At 37.0% G+C, this 25,877-nt stretch overlaps 1 protein-coding gene across 1 annotated transcript in view; it reads right to left on the bottom strand.

Moving 5' to 3' along the window:
- Positions 1 to 25,877, bottom strand: part of SLC8A1 (solute carrier family 8 member A1) — a gene marked incomplete at its 3' end in the record, with an annotated part of 276,693 nt that overhangs the window by 23,294 nt on the left and 227,522 nt on the right. The window contains exons 3-8 of the mRNA XM_083379245.1: positions 21,674 to 21,780; positions 17,365 to 17,385; positions 15,302 to 15,319; positions 11,508 to 11,576; positions 7,252 to 7,382; positions 4,031 to 4,130 (exon numbers count right to left, since the gene is read on the bottom strand). Of these exons, the coding sequence (XP_083235371.1) occupies positions 4,031 to 4,130; positions 7,252 to 7,382; positions 11,508 to 11,576; positions 15,302 to 15,319; positions 17,365 to 17,385; positions 21,674 to 21,780 (446 nt within the window). The remainder of the gene's footprint in view (positions 1 to 4,030; positions 4,131 to 7,251; positions 7,383 to 11,507; positions 11,577 to 15,301; positions 15,320 to 17,364; positions 17,386 to 21,673; positions 21,781 to 25,877) is intronic.

The following is a 25,877-nucleotide window of genomic DNA, read 5'->3' as shown; positions in this document are numbered from 1 at the left end:
GCAGTATATATACAGTTAAAATTGTTGTTGTTGTTGTTAGTTGCGAAGTTATGTCTATCAATTATACAATTTGCCTGAATTATAGTTCTATAATTTGCCTGTATATAGTTAAAGTGAAAGAAATGTAGTCAATAATTCATACATCATATTAAGCCACAATTCTATTAACTATGGTTTAAATCAGAGGTCTTCAAACGTGGCCCTTTTATGACTTGTGGACTTCAACTCCCAGAATTCCTCAAATAGCATGCCTGGCTGAGGAATTCTGGGAGTTGAAGTCCACAAGTCATAAAAGGGCCAGGTTTGAAGACCTCTGGTTTAAATAATAACTGGCTGGATTTGCATCATATCCTACCCAATATACAGCACCACAGGTCAGAAAAACGGATATTCTAATCTAAAATCAAGCTACATTATGGAAGGGCACAATTATGAATCTAGTCCCTTCATATTCATGGCAATGATATCTGTCAGGAGGCTCAAAATCTGTGAGATGGTGGGGTCATGAATGAAATGCTACCATATATGTGCATGCAGTGGCTCATATCTATGTACAAAGGGTCTTTGATAATAATAATAATAATAATAATAATAATAATAATAATAATAATAATAATAATAATAATAATAATAAGTTGGAAGGGACCTTGGAGGTCATCTAGTCCAACCCCCTGCTAAGGCAGGAAACCCTATACCATTTCAGACAAATGGCTGGCCAGTCTCTTCTTAAAAACTTCCAGTGTTGGAGCATTCACCACTTCTGGAGGCAGGTTGTTCCACTGGTTAGTTGTTCTAACTGTCAGGAAGTTTCTCCTTAGTTCTAGGTTGCTTCTCTCCTTGACTAGTTTCCATCCATTGCTTCTTGTCCTGCTTTCAGGTGCTTTGGAGAATAGCTTGGCTCCCTCTTCTTTGTGGCAGCCCCTGAGATATTGGAACACTGCTATCATGTCACCCCTCACCCTTCTCTTCATTAAACTACACGTACCCAATTCCAGCAACCGTTCCCTATATGTTTTAGCCTCCAGTCCCCCAATCATCTTTGTTGCTCTTCTCTGTACTTTCTAGAGTCTCGACATCTTTTTTACATCATGGTGACCAAAACTGGATGCAGTATTCCAGGTGTGGCCTTACCAAGGCATTGTAAAGTGGTATTAGTACTTCATGTGATCTTGATTCTATTCCTTTGTTAATGCAGCCTAGCACTATGTTGGCTTTTTTGGCAGCTGAAGCACACTGCTGGCTCATATTTAAGTGATTGTCCACTAGGACTCCGAGATCCCTCTCACAGTTACTACTATCGAGCAAGGTACCACCTATACTATACCTGTGCATTTGATTTTTCCTGCCTAAATGCAGAACCTTACTTTTTCACAATTGAATTTCATTTTGTTAGAAAGTGCCCAGTGTTCGAGTCTGTCCAGATCCTCCTGTATCTTAAGCCTATCTTCTGGAGTATTGGCTATTCCTGCCAGCTTGGTGTCATCTGCAAATTTGATGAGTTCCCCATCTATCCCCTCATCCAAATCATTGATGAAGATGTTGAAGAGTACTGGGCCCAGAACAGAACCCTGGGGCACCCCACTACACACTTCCTTCCATGTAGATGCGGTTCCATTGAGGACCACACGCTGAGTACGGCCTGTCAGCCAGCTACGAATCCATCTGGTGGTGATGCTATCTAACCCACATTTTTCTATCTTATCAAGTAGTAGGTTGTGATCTACTTTATCAAATGCCTTACTGAAATCCAAGTAAATTAAATCTACAGCATTCCTCTGGTCCACTAGTTTTGTCACTTGGTCAAAGAATGCAATACGTTTTGTCTGGCACGATCTGTTTTTGACAAACCCATATTGGCTTTTAGTGATAACTTTGTTCTCATCAAGGTGTTTGCTGATTTGTTGTTTGATTATCTTTTCCAGAATCTTCCCAGGTATTGAGGTCAGGCTGATAGGTCTGTAGTTTCCTGGATCTGTTTTTTTCCCTTTTTTGAAGATGGGAACTACATCAGCTCTCTTCCAGTCCTCTGGTAGTTCCCAAGTGCTCCAGGATCTTTGAAAAATATAGTTCAGTGGTTCTGAGATCACGTCTGCCAGTTCCTTGAGAACCTTGGGGTGTAATCCATCTGGTCCTGGTGATTTGAACTCATCTAGGCTGGACAAGTGGTCACTTACCATTTTCTTGCCTATCTTAACTTGCGTTTCTATTCTGTTTTTTATGGCACTGGTTTTGGTAGGTTGGACTGTTTTTTCCCTTTGTGTAAAGACAGATGCAAAAAACGAGTTAAATAGTTCTGCTTTCTCCGTGTTGCTTGTCACCTTCTTGCCACTTTCCCCCACTAATGGACCAATCATTTCCTTAACTTTTTTCTTGTTTCTTATATGTTGAAAGAAGTTTTTTTGATCAGATTCTGCACCAACAATCTTAAAGATGTTGACCCTTCCCAATGCCCATGTTTCTTATATAAAATAAGATCCTCTTGTTCTTATTTTTGCTTCAACTCTATAAGAATGTTAGTCTTGCCTAGAAAAATAAGCCTTATGTTCTTAATTCATATCCAATTTATTGAAGTTGGACTAATATAGTTACTGCAGTCAGATGGCACTTGTTAAATATATTGTACTTAACATACTTTTCATTTGAGTGTTTTTAAAAAAATGATGGACAGTCTATTTATTCAGGCGAGTCCAGATATAATAGTACAAAAGGAAATGTATTTCAGCGGTATTGAGGGATCTTAAAATAGTTTAGAAAGAAAGCAATATCAAATATGGAAATTCTTTGCAAATTGGAAGATAATATCTTGCAATGAGTGTATATCCACAGTGAAATAATTTTTCAATTTCTCAAATATTCTGTGAAGTGCGACTATCAAATAATTACATTAGGTTATACAATATATCAGACTGTACTGGGAGACATGTATGCATGTGCATCCATGCACACATGCACAGACTTTTAAAAAACATTTTATAATCACAGATATTATGTATTATTTACTCTATCTTTCCCTTTCTTTTTTGAAGGCACTCAAGATGACCTGCATGAATTTCCCAAGAGTCACTATCCAGATTAAATTCTACTTAATGTTAACATATTAGCTATATTAACTTAGAGTAAATTGAATTCAGAGCTACAAAGAACACATGGCTATGTTCTACTATTACTTTACTTCTCATTCAACAGACTTATTGCACCCCATTACAATAAATAGAAACAGTGCTTTTTTTGTAAAAGAAAAAGGTGCCGGAACTCACACATGTCATACAACCCGCCTTGCCTACCCTACAAGGTTCCATCCAAAAAAGGTGCCGGAACTCCATTCTGAGCGTTCTATGAGGAAAAAAGCCCTGAATAGAAATACACAGCTGCAGTTCTTAACTGTTACACCCCAAGTCTGCCCGTTAAAAAGGATGACATGATTTTCAAATAGTAAAATTGCATTTACCTAGAAGCTTTGAAGATCATTCAGAAGGCAAGGGTACATATTTTTGGTATAATTTAAGTGGGGAAAGCTAGAGTCATCATAGCAGGGAAATGATGCAGACTAGGCAAATTGTACCATTTGCCTGGGCTGGAAGTTGCCAAGGGGTGTCCTGGGAGTTTAGGAATTTATTTTATTTTTTTCTATACTTTTTAAAACTGTTAAGCCTATTTCACAGCTCACAAAACACAGGCACAATTTGCTTTGTGCTTAAAACAAAATGAAGCTGCAATACTGATATTTGGAAGCTAGATTGCCAGACTGCCATGGCCACCACAGAAATAGGCTTTGGAGACACAAGCAATCCATCCATGATCTAAAATAAAAGAACTTCTCCAACAGAGAGATGTATGCAATGCAGATTTAAAGTCTAATACACTGAAGTTACAATGCTAAAGCTATCTACTTTTTTTAAAAAAGGGAGACTGCTTCTTTCTTTGTCATAGCTCCTGAAAGAAATGCAAGCTACCAAAATTAACTTGATAACCTCAGGCTAGGAAAATGGCAAATTGTAATTTATGGCATTTATAGAAATAAAAAACTTACCAGCACTAACAGTGATAGCCTCAATGAATTGTTCTCTCCAGCTGTTTGTTCCAACCACAAGAGCTAGATTTGTCTTCTTAATAAGCTTGTCCACAGTGTTCTGCAGATGGACAGACAAAACATGGAGTACGTGGTAAATGTAAAGGATGCTGGTTAGCATTAGAGCATGGATATCAACATCAGATGGATGAAATTAAACATATATGCTAAAGTATCTTGCTTTAAAAAGGCTTGAAATATTTGTGCAAAAGTATTTCTTAATGGTGCCTTGTAATTAGACCTACAAAAAGATGACTTGCACATTTTCATAAAATATTAGTTCATCTATATTTGATGCGGTGAAAAGGAAGTCCTATTTTCTTTGGACATCTTCTTAATAGTTGTTATTACAATAGTAGACTTTTGGCAAATTGGTAAGGCCTACTGTGGTCAAGATGGAATGATCTATTCATTTTCTGCCAATCTGCTTCATTTGTAGGTCTGGTTCTTAGGAAAGACTGATTTATTATGGCTAATATGCAAAGAAAAAGATAGCCAAGAAAGGGTGAATGATCCATTCCTCCCACATAATTTGCCTGCATGACATTCCATGAATCTGCCATCATGAAGTCCCTGGATGTTTATGATAATTGGACAAATGATTAAATAAAAATTTAATGCTACTATAGATAGTGCTCGATTTATGACAATTGGAACTAGAATTTCCACTGCTAAGCAAGGCAGTTAAGCGAGTTATGCCCAATTTTATGACCCTTTTTGCTGCAGTTGTTAAGCAAATCACTGCAATGGTTAAGTGTATCATGAATTTAACACTATTCACTTCATTAAGTGAACCCAGCTTCCTCCATTGACTTTCCTTGTCAGAAACTGGCTGGGAAGGTCACAAATGGCAATCACGTATCTCTAGGATACTGCAACCATCATAAATATAAGCTGGTTACCAAATGCCTGTAGGGATCCCCATATATAACACATTACCTAGTTTATTTTATAGGCTTCTTTTGCACTGAACCCTCTGAACCTCATTCAGACCAATGTACTATGCATAGCGAGGAAAAGTAATTTTACAGGGGGCCAGAGCATTGGTTCACCTATTTCTTCCCTGAATTGGTAAGGCCTGTGATTAAACTGGGGATAAAAAAAAGACAACTTAAAAATAGTCATAAAGGTGCCATGTAGAAACTCCTGAGACATTGATGTATCTGAAAATAAATTAATACTTCAGAAAATTGCACTTAACTGACATATTTGCTTTACTACAGCTAAACTAGACATTTACAACTTTTACTGATCTCCTATACATTTAATAACCTTGAGATATGCTTACAGAGCAGAGTTATAAAAACTATGCTTTCAAGCTAATATTATAAAATTGAATATGAAGTATATAATTATGCATACTTCATTTTCTTTACAAATGATTGATTTGAGCTACACCATCATTTAAGTTCAGTGAGGTTGCCTGCAACCATTCAAAATTACTCTCTAAAGCAGGGGTGTCAAACTGCTAGCCCACGGGCCGGATGCGTCACACGGAAGCTACACCCACCCCATTGGTGGCAATGGCAAAACCGTCACGATACGTTGCGCGATGTCACGTGATATGAGTTTGACTTGTCTGCTCTAAGGGAATTCACAAGAGAATATTTTGGCTAAGCTGCATAAAACAATAAAAGAACTAAAAAATGATTGCTTATGTCGGTGATTCCTGTATAATGACATTAATACAGAATGGTATAAAATTTTAATATCTAATTTAAAATTATCTTCAGGGGATGCAAATAAAAGAAAATGAAATTTAATTTTAAATTTCCAATAATTATTAATCATGTAAATAATATGGTGCTTCTGTTTTAAATAGTCAACATGGCATTGTGCTTAATGAGCTAGATTAGATGTGCATTCATATTCTTCTTTAGCTGAAAAGTTGATTCAGTAAGAAGTTAGGTATTATCTCAAACTTAACCACTTGATCCATAGGATAAAAAGAAGGGATAAAGCACCTATGCTATTAAAAAAAATTGTTCATGATTTTTTTACATTTAAAGTGTGTGTGTAATGTTCTTATTTGAAGATGTAGGAGGTGACCAAATACACCATCAGTTTGGAGTCTAAACACCACCAAAAGAGACTCCCCCACTTGAAGTCCATTTGCCTTGACTTTTAGTAGATCAGATTCTTGTGCTAAGATTGCATGGAATAAACCTGTAGTACTTTTGAACTGTATCCTAGCTCCTGATTTCTTGCACCTGACAGAAATCATTTATACAATCTGAGAATTGTGTGTAATTTTCTTATTCGAACTCATTTTTACAATGAGTAGTAGGATAACTTCATAATATCATTGAAATACATAGATTTTTAATATTTTTGGAAATCCCACTAGGAAAAGGCAGAAAGAGAGAGAGAAGGAAGGAAGGAAGGAGAGAGAAAGAAAGAAAGAAAAAAGGAAGGAAGGAAAACAACATGGCTATGGCTGCAGTTTATCCTTCTATGAATATATTTGATGGCTTTCAAACAATAATTGTTAAAAATCTAGTTCTTAAAGGTGAGCTGCAAAGTTTAGTGAAATAAAATTTCCTACAGAATAAATGGTTGCCCTTCTTTAAAATAGATGCTGCTCCATAATAAATAATAAATAAAAGCATCAGAAAATTAGCCAAATTATTTCAACTCTATAATTTTTATGAATTGCACAACTTGCCTTTTCTCAGAACAAAATTCTAATTGCACAGGTCCATTTTGTGTGTGTGTGTGGGGGAATTCCCTACAAAAATATAATCCTAGGTTACCACAGGACAGATACGGAATAGAGCTGTAATAACTTAATAGTTGTTAGTTGTCAGATGGTGCCTGAATTAAATACATCAAATTAATGGTAACAATGATTTTAAAAAAGAGCCTTGGTGGAGCAGTGGGCTAATGCCTCCTTAAGTAACACCAGCTGCCTGCAATTAGTGCAGGTTCGCATCCCACCAGGCTCAAGGTTGACTCAGCCTTCCATCCTTCCGAGGTAGGTAAAATGAGGACCCAGATTGTTGGGGGCAATTAAGCTGACTTTGTAATAATGCCGCTTGGGGTGTGTGTGAAAGCCCTAATAAGCAGGCATATACATAGAATGAAGGCTACTGCTAAGCTTGTAAGCCACCCTGAGTCTTCGGAGAAGGGCGGGATATAAATGGAATAAAAAAAAACCAACTTTAGACGTCCCCATACTGTACCTTGAACTCGTAGGACTCTTCAATAATCACTTCTAGCTTTGTGTGCTCCCCCAGGATGGGGCGCCCCATTTCAGCAATGCGGCGTTCTTCCTCTTCTTTGCTTGTCAGAGGCTGCTTCTCTTCGTTCTCTTCTGTGGATGGAGAAGACAAAAAGAACCAGTTGAGGGATGATGAGTCTATTGCCTTTTCTGCAGCCAGCTCCTGTTTATCCTCCAACATGCTGGCAAAAGCATGCAGACCACTGTTACAGGAATATTCCACCAGGACAGCCTCCTGCATTGTAAGGATTGAAGTTTGCTCTTCCAGATAGTTTACCTGGAAGTATCAGGAAATTATATCCTGTTCACACCTCCTCTGCATGTCAAAGAAGTGCTTCCTTTTCTCCCTTGAGCTTTTTAAGGGAATTACAATTTAGCAGGTGGCTCTTTGAGTAGCTCTTTGCAACTGAGAAATAGAAAGGAAAGATCAAGCTAGGGATTCACAGATCAATGTGACACACTACCTAATGTGGTTGCTTTTAACCAGATCTACTCTTAATTAAGGGTGTGTCTAAATATGAAACATATGATTGTAACAGATGCTGATGTTTGCCTGCTGTGTGAGTATTTGTCTGATAATGAAATGAACTATGTCTTCCAATGGAGCATAGACTCAGTAGTAACCCCAGTGTGTATATTGTTGTCAATCTCACATCCCTAAAAAGTCCTTTAAAAAAAAAGAACAAAATATACAAAATAAGAAACAAAACATAAGAAGGGCAGAAAAAGAAAATGATGTTCACAATGAAAACACCATTTTTCTGGGCACCATAGAATAGTTAGGAATTTTTATACAGCAGGTAGCAACTTTGAAATTACAAAGTGATTTCTATGAGCAAGTATTTTAGATTGACTGATTGGTGTTCAAGCAAAAGCAGACAATATATCCACAAGAGAAATATAAAGAAATATCTTTGGTCAATATTAGCTCATGTGTTTCCAGGTTCACAGAGCCATTTCGTCCTGTTAGGATTGTCTGACAATTACCATTTAGCTGCAATTCCTGGATGAACAACTCCTAATAACAACTTAGTTTTTAAAACCATGACAAGGCAGAAAGGGGTTAGAGTTTTTGGCACCTCTTTATTGCCCTCTACCCAAATATGGCAAGGCTCTGTCCTCTCCCCAAAGAACATGTGTTTAGATTTGTACATATAAATGAAAAACCTATAGTACACCTTTCCTTGATTATGTGAAAACAGACTCAGAGGAAATTAGCCTCAACAGGACATCATCACATTTAAGTTTAATATTCTGGTGAAGCGAGATACAACATATATTGTGTTCATGTCAATCTCAATCTTTCTCAAACTATTATTGTAGGTGTGTCTGCATCCTAATGAGAAGGTTGCTGTGACAGATGGGGGAGTCTCCCATCTTTCTTTTTTCCCCATGGTTTTTCTCTTTTGGAATATGATCCATACCTCTTTTTTATTATTATTTTTATCGTGGCCTCATATTGGGTGGAACAAAAGGCCTGGAAAGGTCTCCATCATTTATTCTTATTTTCACTGATTATTAATTTTTTATGCTGTCTTACTGTTACAGTGACTCTGGGCAATTTAAAATATAAAAAATCAATAAATATCAATCAATAAAATCAATATTGATTTCAAAAAATAAAACTTATTTAAGTTTTACACTACAGTTTCTGCATATTTCTCACTTTATAATGGAAGCAATTTTTTATTATTAATTTTTAGTGACTGTTCTGACAAAAATCAATAGTATATTAAGATTCTAGAGGGTTGCAAATAAGGACTTTGGGGTTGCTAGTGGCTCTGGGGTTGCAGGTTTCCATCCTTCATTTAAAAGAGACACACAGATACCTGAATTCTTCTCTGCCTGAATTGTAGGTGGGGTTGTGTCTCCTAAGAAATCAACGATGGTGGTATCTGCTGGGACATTAATCCTATGATTCTTACATTGCTTGCTTAACCTATTTATAAATTAATGAAATTGCTACAAAATACCAGGGAAATGTTGAAATTAGTGGATTGTTTTCATTATTGAAACAAATGGGGCATCCATAATATATTTATGATTGTGATAATATAATATATATTTGTTAAACATGTAGAAAGCTCAGATTGGATGCTGAACAGGTTGTACACCTGAGGCCACACCCTTCCCCCCAGTCAGCTGAAGCTCTGAAGAAAGAGATATTCTTGTTTGCTTATATGCTGATCAAGCTGATTCATGGTGAGTTGTCCCGTGGCGAGATGGCCATGGTGAAATGGCCATGAAGAGTTGGTCATGGCAAATTGTCCTAGATCCTTCTGTATGTTCTGGGGCCTTGGTTTAATACGGTCTTTAATCAGGCAGAGAAATATAACTCTAGTTCAGGGATCCAATTAAGCATGCAAAGATCTGGGAGAGGAAGAGGCAAGGTTATATGCAGGGCTCCATTCTTTAGCCAAATGGAAGTACTCCACATAACAGGTGAAATTTAATGTCTGAGCAGAGCTACTGTAATAATTGGAAGAAGCACAATTAAACTTCATAAATTTTATTCAGTGCTCCTCCCCTCCAAATCTCTATTCTATCTTATTGACAAGTTGAAAGCACACAATAACTAGCTCTCTCTTAAAAGACTCATCTGAGGATTCCACAGTTTAACAGATCAAAGACAGCTTATGGGGAGAATTGGGTTACATGAGACTAGCCAATATCCATACAGACTTTGTCAGAGATGAGCAGGTATTAATAAGGATAGGAACCTGAAATTACCTTGGGCAGGTAAGCCCTGTGGTCAAGTTTATTTTGGGGAAACGGGAATCCATAGGGATGGAATAAATTAAAGAAGAATTAATACAGTACATTTGCTTTGTACTGCAATCTGTGGAATTCGGTTGCCTATATGTTCTATATATTTGTCCAGCTGAACTTCAGCATCTGATTGACTTAATACAAAGTTAAATTGAAATTTGGGGTATTTTCAATCAGTAAAAGCTTGATAAATGGCAATCTGTTTTCACTATTTGGTTAATCGCCCTGTTAATCGCCTATTTATTATACAAAGTACCGGTATTATAAAAACACATATTTGTGGCTCCTGTATTTTAGGAAAGTCTCTTATTGCCTGATGTCTAAGTGTCAACAGAAGGAATTTTAATTACTTCTTTGGTTGGGTAATAATGCTACTTTAGGGCTCTAAGGAGCTTTTCTTATATTTCCAGCTCTTGGATGATTTGACATAAAGAACTCTAATAAAGGAGCCCCTTCCTTTCAACTCTTAGAAAGGGACATCTGGCAACCCTATTCATATCTTTGAATGCACAGTTCCTCTTGCTAGGACGGAATTTAATTCTTTGCTTAAAACCAAACCCTTGAATTTTATTTTCCTCTCCCTCTCATTTTCTTTTTGTTTTGTGATAAAAGTGAATTTGAAAAGTGGTAATACTACTTGATTGGTGCTTAAAAACAATGAGAAGTAATTTGTTAATTTGAATGTATCCAAGACAATGTCAATGGAGGGGAGGGGAGGTGGGTGGAAGTAATCTGATTTCACCAGATGTTCTAGTGAGAGACAATAAGGGAGAAGCTCCATGAGACTGAATGGTCAGAACTGATTTTTGCACAGGACAAAGCTTGGCAGAGGGATCCAGCATAGATGCAGCAAAAGGTTTTATCTCTGTCATCAGCTATAATAAGTGACTGAATTACTGAAGCATTCTCCTCATCACAAAGTTTAATTTTAAATATAGATAAAGAATAATTTTAAAAATGGGCAAGAAACTCTGGCACATGAGAAGGGTGGTATAGATATAGAAGGAGAATCCCTGACTACTGTTTTCTTATTGTTATGGAAGATTTGAATCTGCTCACTTGGCTAGATAGGTTCAGAGCAACAACATCTATGGGTGAACAAAGGATTGGGCAGACTGACAAAGGCAGTATAATCCTTTGGACAAGGCCTGATAATAACTACCATAAGAAAAAAGTATTTCGTGTTACACATCCTGTATCCATGCCAGAAGATCACCTAAAGTAGAACAATATGCAAGTGAAGTCTGAAAGAAAGAGGCTCTATTTTGTGCTCTGATAGAACTGATGGGGAATGATTGAGTAATTGTTTGTCAAAGATATATTAAAATAAGTTAAATCCTACCTTTCCTTTCCCATCTTAAATACACCTTCCCTGTATCCCACACCAATGCATACAAATTATTGGTTTCACATTATCTGTTGGAGTGGGAGACTAGCACAGTTGAATACCTTGAATGTTGATTACAGTAGAAGGAAGGGGATGGTCTCTAGCATGAACTTTTCTGAAGACAGGCTTGCCTGACAAAATGGCAAAAATAATTCGTATCAATGGGCTGAACTGGATTTCAATAGTTTGTTAATGAAGTTAGACTCTGTTAGAGAAATCTATTAAGATAGTGAACTGTAATTTCTACTTCACTCAGGGTTATGGCAAGTATAAATGCCCACTACAGACCTTCTGGAAAATCCGTGAAATAACTCATGCTATGGAACTCAAACTTCCATCTGAGGCAATTAGCATGGCCCCTCGGGGATAATGGGAACTGGAATCGTGTACCATACAGAAGACTGCAAGTTACACATTTTTTTGCCTTCTTACATTTTTAGAAACAAAGAATGAGTTACTAGTCTTTGTCAATCCTTCAACGATCACCTTCTGATTAGTAATCTCCCAATGAATTCCCAAATATAATTCATGATTTGGTTATCAAATCTATGACTTGTGAACATGGCATTCTGATATATTCTTTATATCTTAAGGAATCAGAAAACAAAGTCTCAATTTGATTTTACTTTATTAAATACTTTGCTCTTCAGATGATATAACCTGATTCCTGTTTTTACACAGAGCTTTTTCACTACACCCAATCATGGATGAATGCCTGTGTTGCTAAGCCAAAGGGTTTAGGTAAGACATTTCAAGTTTTGCTAATTGGCAAGTGCTTCAGCAGTCCTTGTAAAAATGAAGAGGATGTAAAAAAGAGCCTTTACTGCCAAACACAGATAGAAGTACAGTGATGGGGAAGGAAGGCTCCTTCAATGATAAGGCTAAAGCTGTTTGATGTTAAGTTTTGTTGATAAGGATCAATAGAAAAAAATCCACTTTGCAGAGAGTTAAATTCTGGAAAATATGGTGACAGAAGTTCAAAAAGAAGTCAAACTCATTTAAAAGTTGCATCACAGTTTGAGAGAATATGTGTTCAACTTACATTAATTTGATATTTCCAAATCAACATATGTGTGCCTTAATATTTCTGACAGTCTTCTCTGTACATTTAATTTGTTTTAAATTACATTCGGTAAAAAAGATTATTCATAACAATATTCAATGTGTTTCATATCAATCATTGTATAAATGATACATTTAGGACAAATAACTGTTACTGGATATTGCAAACTTGTTCCCCTCTTGGTCCTGAGAGAAAGATTTTCAAAGACAAAGCAGATATTTTATATTTTTTCCTGCTATATTTGCATATTTTCTCTGCATCACAATTAGTTGCATCAGCAACATTTTTACAAAAAAACTTATCATTAATTTGGAGCTCAGTCTGAGTATGTAGTCCCTGAGCATCCATGCAAATGATTCCTTATAGAACTCAACATCAATTTATCATTTACCCCAATTAGAATTAAGTGCTCTGTCAATGGCATATAAGATATAAGATGAATGACAATTTATTCCAGGCACTGGCTGGGCAGCTGATATTGCTATTTAAGTATTTATTCATATTTTTATCCCATCCTTTTAAAATATATATCCAGTTTTCTTTTCTCTGCTTCATCTGCACAACAACTTCTAGGAAAAGCAAGGGATTTATTTATTTCCTGCTTTTATTATTTTTATAAATGACTCAAAGTGGTGAACATAACTAATATTCCTCCCTCCTCCTTTTCCCCCACACAACAACAACCCTGTGAGGTGAGTTGGGCTGACAGAGAGTGATTAGCCCAAAGTCAGGCTAAGGGTCACTCATTGGTCTGTATATGGTTTTCTGTCTACTGGAACATAGGAAGTCTCAGATGATTTATTTCTGTGTCTTGCATTTAAATTCTCTTACAGCTGTGGTGAGTACATGTTGCAGCAGAATAGTGGGATTTTTATTTTATTTACTTAAAACATTGGGAAAAGAAATCTGGATGACAATGTAAATTTTCTAAAAAATAAAATGTAATGAAAACTACAGCTGAAGATAATTTGGTACCAAGCACTTTGAAGATACCTTAGAAACTTCAGTCACCATATTTTGCTGGTTGTAATATCTGGAGCCTTGTTGTTAGCAGACTGGAAGTATCTTAAAACACACCATCATCTAGTTTCTCAAGTTAAGCCTTCAAGTAATTCTCAGAAAATAATTGTTTTTTTTAAGTATAAGCTTATCAGCATGAAACATGTGATGTTAGGTTTGTGAGAATGCACTCATAATCAAAAAGTGCTAGTTACGTAGAAAGTGGATATGAAAGAAATCAAGATATCTTACCATTCAAACATTTCCCTTAATTATAAAAGCAATGACAAGAACAAGCCAAGATGTTAACAAACATAATGTAGAATGACAACTTCCAATATATCTGTTAGCTGAATCTACATTCACTATAGCTTTAATATGATGTCTGTATAGTTCTGATTTATAAAAGCTCTTTGGCTTTTTTCCCAGGGTTGAGAAAGAACCTGTGATGCTTCTGAAGCCAGGTATTCAAGATCCACTCCAATCCTACAATCAGCTATATACTCTTCCCTTTATCTGAAATAATAGCTCATAATATTTTAAATCTAAGTAGATTGAAATGCAGAATATTATAACATTTTTGTTCAAAATACAAAAGGTAATAAGGAGACTGTTTTATGCAACCTCCAAAGAAATGAACATGTCCTCATACATTTTAATAGGACTCTCGCAACAGAAGTCCTCGGTGGGCTAGCTCAGCTTTCTTCCAGTGTTATAGATAGGTTTGTCTGATGTTACAAAATACATCTTTTGACTTTTCGTGAAGGGTGATAGTAGAGTAAATCTTTGCTTGACTAGTCTGAAATTTTGCACTTGGTCCCCAAGGAGATGAACTGCAATACTTTTGGAAGTCTTGCCATATATTAATCTTCGAAAGGTCAGAGATTGAACTAGTTTTCTTAACACCAAAACAGAGTTCCAGTGCCCACAGTAAAAAAATGACAATAAAGGTTATCTTATCTTATCTGTCAAAAAGGCCATCTTGTCCACTATCCTATGTTTTATAAACAGTGGCCAACCAGAAGCCCATTAAAAGCCTACAAATAAGGTAATGGGGGGCAACAGACTTCTCTCAACTTTGATTGCTAGCCACTGATACTTTATTTTATATTTGTTTGATGTATATCTCATTATTCCACAAAGAGCGCAAAGTGAAATACAGGTAGCCTTTGCTTAGTGACAAGTGAGATCAGCAACTTGGATCCTGAGCTGAAAAAATCACTGAACAACAATTAGGGCTCACAACTTCACTTTCCCTTCGGTTACTAAGTGAAGCAATGTGGTTGCTAAGTGAAAAATCATGTGATTGCAAATTATACTTTCTTCCATTTTCAATATTAACTCTGCTTGTTACAAGCGAAAGTGCACACTAGTTGTGAAGCATGTGAATGATCAAATGATGGTGGTATGCTGCAATGGTTATAAATATGAGGATTGGTCACAACATTTTTTAAGCACTGTCATAACTTCAAATGGTTGCTGCATGAGATAGTCAATAACTGAGACCTGCTCATAGTATTCCCTCAATTCTTTTCCTCAACCCTCCAACAATATTGTAAGGTAGTTAGAGTGACTAGCTCAAAATCCCCCACTGAGCTTTGACAGCTGAAAGTAGTCTTACGTTTAGGTCTCTTTAGTTGATGCTCAATATTTTGACCATCACACAACACTAGTTTTGGGGGACACTACGTATTGCTCGCAAATAATTGATACCTTGATATAATAGTAAAAAAAGATAATCTGTATAAAACTGAAACTGTATCTTTGAGCAGAAAGATAATTGAAAATCCATACCTGTAATTGTGAAGCCACCTAAAGGAATGTCAAAACAGAGAGAAAAGAAAGGAAATTAATATATTATTGCACTGTGCATTACTTACATCACTGAAGCTTTGCTCTAAATATTAATTACATATTTCCTAATAGGAATATGTTCAGAGTGTATTTATTTTTATCTGTATGGCTTGTCAATTTTTCAAATATGAACACCAAATGAAAAATAGAAAATCATACCCTTGTCAATCATAACTGGTTGAAGCATATAGTTAAAGGCAAGATTAGAAATTAGAGAATAATCTTCTCTAACTTGTTTTTCTTCAAAGGTGTTAAGGCTATAATAATCAAATTTGAAACAAAAATACATAGCCTTTGAAAAATGTTTCCTTGGTTGTTTTAAAAATTCACAGAGGAACATTTTATTAGCAGGAAATACATATTTTTCATGCAAAAGATCAGTCTGGTACCTTCCACATGTGCTGGACATCAGTACACATCCCCTGCAGCCAGTGTCCTGGTTGGAGGTGATGCTATAATCGAGTACACCTAGAGGATGTTGGGTGCAGAAGCCTGTACTGAGATCTCAAAATAAAAAGGATCTCAAACAATATGTCTAAAAGCCTCTATATGATCTGAAGTTAACATTTAATAACATACCATCTGTTACATATTCCATTTTCCCTACAGCATCGTGCCAAACTTTCTTGATTCCTTCACATTCAGTTGTCATAATGTCTATTCAACTGTATGAAGCAGCTCCTTCTGGGATCGATATCCATGTCTGAGGCCTACTTTTGTTATTCTCTCGCAAGAGAATGAATACGTGATCTGACTCCAATGCAGTAAAAAACAGACCCGTGATATATAAACTCAGGGAAATATCCTGACTGTGCTAAGGTTGTAAGATTGCCTTTCCCAACTGTACCTGTCCATATTTGTTGGACTTAGCTCCTGTAAATGCCAGCCAAAATAAGATTTATGGATATTGGTTTTATATATAACTGAAGGCTGACAGCTTGGAGAAGACTGGTATAAGAAAGTTGTACATATTGAATGAGTTTAGATTTCTAAATAAAACTTGCTTTATCCTTTGTTTCAATGTGTTGAAAGTTTATTTATAAAGAATGGTAGAATTGTGTGGAAATCTATCCTAGGTGAATGTCACAGGGATAGATGAGAACTGTTCTTGTCAAGCTGTATTTATTTTGGCTGAATATAAGAACACATTACTTTTACGACAAATGTGTATACTTTATGGGACTGTCTAAGAAAGACCAAATTGTTTCTGAAAAGTGGAATTTAGCATGCGAAAATACTTCAGGTCCAGTTGCAAATATCCCGAAGAGATCAGAATTTCTCATTTTCATTTACCAAAACAAATAACTGTATGATCACAAAAAAGTAATTTTCTTTTGAGCTATTTCTGTAGCAGGTCCCAAAGACATGCAGGAATGACTTTTCCTTGAAAAGACATATGGAAATAGATTGTTCCCTTATTGTTTAAAGTGGGCCTCTAGTGCCATCAAGGAATGCAACATAGCCATGGATAAACAAGGATATCTGGTTAAGCATCATGGAAGTTTTAGTCCAAAACATTTATTGACACTAAACTGGTGAAAGCCATTTTAAAGGGAATGCTTAAAAAGGAACCTATTATGTCATGCTGCAAACCATAAGACAATTAAAAAGAGATATCTGCTGTTCATTAATGTACTAAAAGAAAGACGGAATACAATGTGAATCTTTGGCCTGATTAATTTATGCTCTGGCAACAAGCTTTGGGGGTAAGATCTTATGATCAAATATCATGTAGTATCTTCTATTTTTTTTATCAGTTCTTTCCTACCTTGATTTAGGACAAAGGCACACTGAATCTGAAGGATCATTTTCAAGCCAGAGAATGAATTTAAGCAAAAACTGACATTCAATAACTGACATTAATTGTTTTAATAATTTTTAAGGGGACAGCTTCCTTGAATCCTTTGAGAAAAAGCATGAAATAAATTGAAAAAATAATGTACATAAAATACATTGATTGACTCTCCCATATGGAAAAGAAATGCAAGAAATGTAGTGCTTACCAAGCTCATTCAACAACAGGGCTGTGGAGAAGACACAGAAGGACAAATACAGAAGAAAAAAAATGAGCAATGAAAGTAAAGAAGACATCCACAGAAAAGCCTCAGATCCATGAGGCCAGAAAGCGCAGAACTGCAAAGCTGCAGGATACCATTACTACAAAGAAAAATAGCATGAGAAATAATGGAAAAGACACGTTTCATGGGAATAAGCTGTGAAACTGGGGAAAAATATTAAATGCACTGTTACGTTTAATGTAACAGACAAATCTTTAATTCAATGTTCCCAACTCTTTGATCACATTCTTGATATATGCAAGGATCTTAATTTTGGTTCATTGACAGCTCTGCTAGAGATTGAGGAAATAATATGTCACAATGGATATGTGTGAGCATTTACCTTTTTTTTCCTTAAAAAAAGGCCAATCAAATCATTCCTATGCCTGGAATTATAACGCCCTATATGTGCGTTTATCCTTTTGAGGCACAAGGATGCATCTTGCGTTAACAAGGGGAAGACTTTGGTTGTAATGAACAGGGCTGCTATATGTGGGTTGAAAAATCCAAATTAACTGAAAACAGAGAGTTAGGCTTCTCTATACTGATTTGCTGCCATTTAATGGTCTGGATATTTGAAGCCCAGATCTGGTAGGTTTAGTAAAGAAGCTAGAGGCTTCTGCCTAAGGACAAAGCCACAGTAGGAGCGATGCACTAAGTATTTTGATTGATAATGCTTGCTATTGTCTTATGCTTTGATTAGAGAAAGAGGTTGAAAATATTTTATCTAATATGCTTGAAAGCATCCCTGGATGACAAGCAAATATTTCAAACTAAACTGCATTATTGACTCTAAGCACTTATAATCATTCCAGTTTTTCAAATATACTCACTTGTGTATGAAAATGTGGTGTACTTCTACTGGAGACAAATTGTAGCTTTTAAGACAGCTGAAACTAAGTTAACAGAGGATTTCTTTTCAATGGTTACACTAGCTTCAGTGTAGTACAGTCCAGATATAATGTACAGCTATCATCTGAAACCACCACCTGGAAGGTTAGGTTTGGGAGTGTCATAGCCCAAAATATCTGGAGGCAAGCTGGGAAAAGTAACCATTTCTTTTATTTTAGTGTTGCCTCTGGTCAATAGATTTGGCAAAGATTTGAACTAATATGTAGAACCTATTTGAGTAAAGAAAAAAAGTTGGATGAATATATTTATTTCAAAACATGGATTCTGCTCTCAAAATGGTTTCAATTATTTGAAAGAAAAATAATTATTCAACTGTGTTTGATATCAATGATTCTGTATTTGCAGTTGGAAGAAAAGAGTTACTAGGTGAAACATATTTTTGTGAACATCCTCACTTTGTAAAACATAGCTATTTTCTTAATCAAGTGTGACTCTGTTTGGAATTGTAATGTGACAGGTAAAAAATAAGGCTAGATTAAGTCTTCTAGCCTTCAATTCTCCCAAATATCATGTTGCCTTGTGAATAAGACAGAGCTGATTCCTGCTCAAGAGAGCTTGCAGATCTCCTGGAAGCTTTTCAAACTATTCTAGGGAGATCCACTCTATAATTTAAGATGCATTTTAAACTGAGAGCCTATTCAATTTTCAGCATCAATGCTTCCTTTTAATCTGGAAACTGCAAGCCCAATTCTTTAGGATATATTATGAATATTACATATAGATTTTCTTTAGCCAAAACAAGATAACTCTTGTTTTTATTTATTTAAAATATGTTTTTTTTAAAAAGAAGAAATTGATTTCTTGCAAAATATGCCTTAGGGATATTTTGGGAGCAGTCAGTCTCAACATTTTTTAAATTTGCATTTTGCTCATAGTATTTACCTCTAGAGCTTATTTTGCTGGAGAATATTTTTATTCCAAAAAACGTATGCGAAGTATGTCCACAGAGATCCAGTTACAAATACATAGGTTTTTTTGAATGAACTTTACTAGATGAGAAATCTATGTTGCACATCATTATATACAATGAGGTATACTTGTGGCATAGACTTCCTTGTAATGTAATAGATAGAATGGACATATCTATTTTGCTATGTTTATCTATCCACAAGTTAAGGTAGCAGGCAACTCCATTGGCTTCTGTCCTTAGCTAAGTGGGCAAAGAGTGAAAATAAATTTATACATGTGCCTTATATACTCACATTAAGTGTGAAGTATTTACATAATATCTGCATCAAATGTATAGTTCTCAAGGAATAGACAATGGGGAAAGAAAATATTTAAAACACAATATCAACTGATAAGTTAAAGATAATACATGTGTTGGTACATCAATCATTATTCTCCTCTCCACCATGGCCTGTTCTGATAGGACCATAATGCAACTTCTTTTAAACCAAACAATGTATCTAGGCTCCATATAAAACTTTATTTTGAGCTGGCTTCTATATTTCATCCTGGCAGGGCTGTTAACACTGAGCTGCAACAACAAATTCCTTGAGTAAGAATTGATTCACGTCAAAGACAAGGAAAAAAATTAAGGGGGAGGGGAGGGCTTTGGAATCAGTCAAACATATTCAATATGAAGCCAGCTAGTTTGATTGATCTGTAAAGTCCTCTGGGAGACTTTGTAATTGAAGTGTAGACTAGGAATGTTTCATATAAATAAACAAAATCATCATCTTAATAATATTAAATTGTTGTGCAATTTATTTGATTGTTTTATTTTTAATTGAATTGAATTCCAGAATATTGGGAGAGATTTACATTATTAGAAAAAAACCCTAAATATTTAATGAAAAATTAAAAATATCCTTGAGAGGGGACTGGAACAGACATAGATGTATATATGGGCACAAACCTGAAATAAAGGTACAAGTGTATACTGAATATAGCATCCATTTCATTGTGGATATTTTAGTCTATTGTTTGCAAATGATAAATAATTTGGAGGAATAATTAAAAGGACGCTAAAGAATCTGCCCTTTGAGAACCAAAATTGCAGTGGTCATATTATTGGGATTTTATTGCATCCATATCACAAGATGTATTATATAAATAATTTACATGGTATGTTTAAGTGGATCATAATAATCATCAAGAATTATTTTTTTAAAAAAGAGAAAGAGATAGATGCAAAATTAAAACTGCTAAGCTTGACAGAGATCATGACACATTAAGTGGAAGTTGAGTAAGAAAGTTGTGAGAGGAGGGAGACACACACAGGGAATGGTCCCAGTTTCTTGTAAGGTGCCTGGGTTTACTCTCACACCTTTCATTCTTCTTCGTATCCATATTGGTTCCTCAAGCACAAGGTAGAAACTGCACTCTTTCTCATATTCCTCACGGTCAAGTATTCTAAGGGTAATGAATTTCCTGTGGGAACACAAGACAAAGGCAAAACAAATGGTTGGTGTTACACACACGCACACACATGCTTTAAGTTTGACCCAGCTGAGATGGTGGTTGATGGTGATGATAATGGGAGGAACTCTGACCCACACATCCCTATATTTTATTTATGTAAAAGAGCAGAAAGCCTCTGTTCTGGAAACTTTCCTGGTGATCAATATATCCTAAAGAATTTAATGCTGGAACTGTATTGCTATGGGCATGAAAAACAAGCGTGGTGTTGATCATTGTTTTGAAAGACAATAGATTTGCTTTTGACTATTCATTTGCTACAGTCCTATTCACTGTATCTCAATAGCTAATGAACATATTTTATTACAATTATCTTATGAAGTAACTTCATATAAGACACACTCTTTTTCAGACATGCATTTTAGGAAGAATGAATACATGTGGTCATTGTGTGCATCAAACCGAGAGGCAGACTTTGCCTGTGGTATATTTGAATGCATTACAGCACCTGAAGGCATAACTATCTAACCCATATCGAAGTATGTTTGGCCTCCTTTGAATGAATACAAAAAGAAGGATCTAACATTACTTGCCAAAGGTTACTCTGTAGAAGAACAATTTGAATCTTTCACATAGTATTCTTTTCACTATATGGCACTGAGTCAAAAGCAAACCATTTTTGTTCAAGTTGTACTTGAAACAGTGTAAAAGATAGATTAGATAATGATGGTCTTCTACGACAGAGAATATGACAGTTTTAATTAGATTCCTTTCTGGCTAAAACTATGCCTAAATTTGATAGCTAATGGAATTTAGGATACCCTAGCAATGACACTTCTAGTCAGTGACTCAGCTCTCTGCCCTTTTACATAGATAATGGGAATGTGTGTTTTGACAATCTATGAGTTGGGATGTGCCAGGCATCCATCAAGACAGGTGCATATAGGTAGGGCTCAGCCCCATATAGCCGATCCCCCACCTTTCTTTTCACTCATCTCCACCAGACGGGGCTCCCCAATTTCAATGTAGAAGGTCTTGTTTTTCTCATACTCCTCATCATCAATTACTTTGATAGATATCGTTTTGCTGCAACACAGAAGAATAGAGATTCGAGAATAAGGGAGGAAGAAGAAAATGGGAAGGCAACAAATGTAGAGAAAGGACAAAGCTGTAAGAGTGAAGGAAAAAAAAACAACCTGAAGAAATTAAAGGATACTTTACCATGCTGTGAACCCATGCTGTTTCTATGATAATGTATATAAAATCATCTAAGATCACAACTGTCTTTGTGAAGGCCACATTTGCATGAAAAACATAATCAGGTCCAGCAAATATATTATTTGTTCTCTCAATCTACGAAATGCTAACACAATAAGCTTATGTTGGTCAAAGGCCAATATAACTGATCTTGTTTGGCAACTGTACATTGATGAAAATCTTAGAACAGCATTAGAAATTCTTAGTTGTTTCAAGAAGATAGAATGACTATTAAACTATTTAAAATAATCTAATTCTGTTCGCCAATGCTAACCTATATCTTCCTAGTGATGTTTAAACTGTGAATGAATGAACCTTTATTGTCAACGTACAACCATGTATACAGTGAGATTGGCTGAGCCTCCCTTCGTGCCCCCACCCCCCAGCTTACAGTGACACAAACCCTCCATCTTATTACACCATGTGAACTAATTGCACAACACACCGGCCTCACAAGTCAATTATGCATAAAGTTTATAAAAAATATTTCCTGTTCAAAAGCCTAACAGCCCATGGATAAAAGCTGTTTTTCAGCCTGTTGGTGTGGCTGGCTATACCCCTAATTCTCCTACCAGATGGTAGGAGAGTAAAAAGATACCGTCCAGGGTGTGGGTCATCCCTGAGAATTTTCCTCACTCTTCCAAGGCAGCGAGCCCTGGAGATGTCATCCAGTGGTGTCAGGGGACAGCCCACAATGTGGGGTAAGAACTGCTCTGTATTATCAATAAATAACATAAATCATCCTGTGATATCTTTATATCACAAAATGTTAGCTTCTTCAATTTTTTAGTTATGGAAATGTCCCATATATTCTGATTAATTGTAGAATTATATCAAGTTATATTTAAAAGGGAGAGCAACCAATATTCAAAATGCTGCTCTAAAAGCATTTTATGTAACATGAGTTCCTTGCTTCAGCCAAAGATGCTTCCAGGCAGACATTTACTGTACAAATGTCTGTTCATACAGAGCATTTTACTAGGAATATATTACTTCTATTATTTTCTTTTTAAATTAAAATGTGTTACGACTGACAGCTCTACAGCCTATTTGCTGGAAGCAAACCAAGTGCCTGCATTCCTAAAGAAGTCCACTTAGAGGATGGATTTTGGTTTCAATGAATCTCACAATCACCTAAGTGCTCATAAAAGTGTTCACCTGTCCTCAAATGCTGTGTATCTTTTCTTAGAAGTAAATCCTGCAATTATGAATGGAGTTACTCTCAGATAAATAGAGACAATATTCTAGTAAACACAGAAATACATGCAAACATACAGATAGCTGTGCCTATAGAGGAAAACCAGGAGAAAACCAGTGCTGAAAAGAGAGCTGGCAAAGAGAGCTAAGGACCTTTAGTGTCTGGAACCATAAAGAAGAATGACAGTCTTCAAACATGACTTTTTCTTAACAACACCAACAGAGCAGTAGAAGAGCAGCAGAACCCTAGAGATCCAAAGCTGTCTTACAGGATACCAACCTTTACCAAAAGCACTATCTGTCCCCCTCCCTCAACACCCATACAACTTACCTGATTAGAATTAGCTTCTTGCAGTTATGAAATACCTTTTGGCATTTATTTTCTCTGAGTTATATTTTTATTTTTGTAACCATATGAAATACTATATGAAATTTATTTGCATCTGCTTTTACTTACTGGTTGAAAAGCAATTAGTCTTGGATTCAACATGTGTAAATGTGATTCTTTTAGTCTAAACAAATCAGTTCTGACACTTCACACAAAAATATTGTACATGATGCCCTATAACTAAGACTGCTATCACTTGCAGATTTAATACCTGTTGTTTATATTTAATATCCATCTGAAAATTTTAGAGAAACAAGAAAGTTTGTGTATGGAGCTACATGTTTTAGCCATTATTACCTTGGATTATAATGTATATTCCTAAGAAAATTAAAATATACACAATGTGCAGTGCTGAATAGAAATGATAGTGAATGGCTCTTCAATTAATACATTTGCTAAATAAGACCACTTGATATTTACTTATCCATCACTTACCCAGATCTTAGGACTCTATATATAGCAAGGTTTTTTTTTTCCTGTTTGCCAGTCTACTTTAGGCCATGCCATGTAATCTTGCAACATTCCAGAGTATGTATATTATTCCAATTTTAGCCTTAGGCTACTATCCTATGCTATTAACCTCTAAATTGCCTAAATATAAATTTAATTTTAATTTTTAATTTATTAATATTTCTATACCGCCCTTATCCCGAAGGACTCAGGGCGGTGTACAGGGCAAGAATAAAACACAAAGCTACAAAAATTAAAAAGTAATTAAATACATGCCCATAAAAAACAATAAATACATTAATAAAACCCCAATAAAATGATAGTAAAAACCCCACCAATCCCCCCTCAGGCCAGGCCGGCTTGTTCGAACAGGTATGTTTTCAGATCGCGGCGAAAGGAGCGAAGATCGGGCGCCGTCCGGAGCTCAACCGGTAACTGGTTCCATAGCTCCGGGGCGCCCACAGAGAAAGACCTCCCCCTGGGGGCCACCAATCTACATTCTCTGACCGGTGGCACCCTGAGGAGGCCCTCTCTGTGGGAATGCACAGGGCAGAGGGAAGTTGAGGCCGGCAGCAGGTGTTCCCTGAGGTACTCCGGACCCCTGCCATGTAGGGCTTTAAACACCATGACTAGTACCTTGAATCTCACCCAGAAGACAACTGGCAACCAATGCAGCTCACGGAGCAGAGGTGTGACATGGGAGTATCGGGAAACTCCCAACACAACTCTCGCGGCTGCATTCTGTGCCAGTTGGAGCTTCCGGGTGGTCCTCAAGGGCAGCCCCATGTAGAGAGCGTTGCAGTAGTCTAGTCGAGAGGTCACGAGCGCGTGAGTGACTGTGCATAGATCATCCCGGCTTAGATAGGGCCGCAACTGGCGCACCAGGCGAACCTGGGCGAAAGCCCCCCTAGTCACAGCTCCTATGTGGTCTTCCAGGGTGAGCCGTGAATCTAGGAGGACTCCCAAGTTGCGAGCCCTATCTACGGGGGGTAATAATTCGCCCCCCATAGCAAGAGGTGGAATGTCCGAATAAACCCGGGATGAAGGTATGCAAAGCCACTCGGTCTTGTCGGGGTTGAGTTGAAGTCTGTTCCTCCCCATCCAGACCCGAACCGCCTCCAGGCAACGGGACATCACGGTGAGGGCATCACTGGGGTGGTTTGGGGTCGAAAAGAAAAGCTGGGTATCATCAGCATACTGATGATACCCAACTCCAAAACCACGAATGATCTCACCCAGCGGTTTCATATAGCTGTTGAACAGGAGAGGCGAGAGGACCGACCCCTGAGGAACTCCACAAATGAGAGACCTCGCGGTCGACCTCTGCCCTCCTGCCAACACCGACTGCGAGCGTCCCTGGAGATAGGAGGAGAACCACTGTAAAACCGTGCCTCCCACTCCCAATCCCCCAAGACGCCGCAGCAAGATACCATGGTCGATGGTATCGAAAGCCGCTAAGAGGTCTAATAGGACCAGAACAGAGGAATGCCCCCTGTCCCGGGCCCTCCAGAGATCATTCACCAGCGCGACCAATGCCGTCTCCGTGCTGTACCCGGGCCTGAAACCCGATTGGTACGGGTCTAGATAATCCGCTTCATCCAGGACCAGAGGGAGCTGATGTGCCACCACACTCTCAACAACCTTCGCAAGAAAGCGAAGGTTGGAGACAGGACGAAAGTTGTTCAATACAGCTGGGTCTAAGGCAGTCTTCTTGAGGAGAGGCCTCACCACCGCCTCTTTCAAGACGGCGGGGAAGCTACCCTCACTCAAAGAAGCCGATATAACTGCCTGGAACCAGCTGCGTGTCCTCTCCCGGGCTGCATAGACCAGCCAGGAAGGGCACGGGTCCAATAAACATGTGGTGGTGCTCAGCCTCCCCATGATCCTGTCC

Source organism: Vipera ursinii (genome assembly GCF_947247035.1).
Source record: "Vipera ursinii genome assembly, chromosome: 1".
NCBI classification, from domain to species: domain Eukaryota; kingdom Metazoa; phylum Chordata; class Lepidosauria; order Squamata; family Viperidae; genus Vipera; species Vipera ursinii.
Note: the sequence above shows the minus strand (reverse complement) of the source record. Positions and strands in the feature narration are given on the sequence as shown.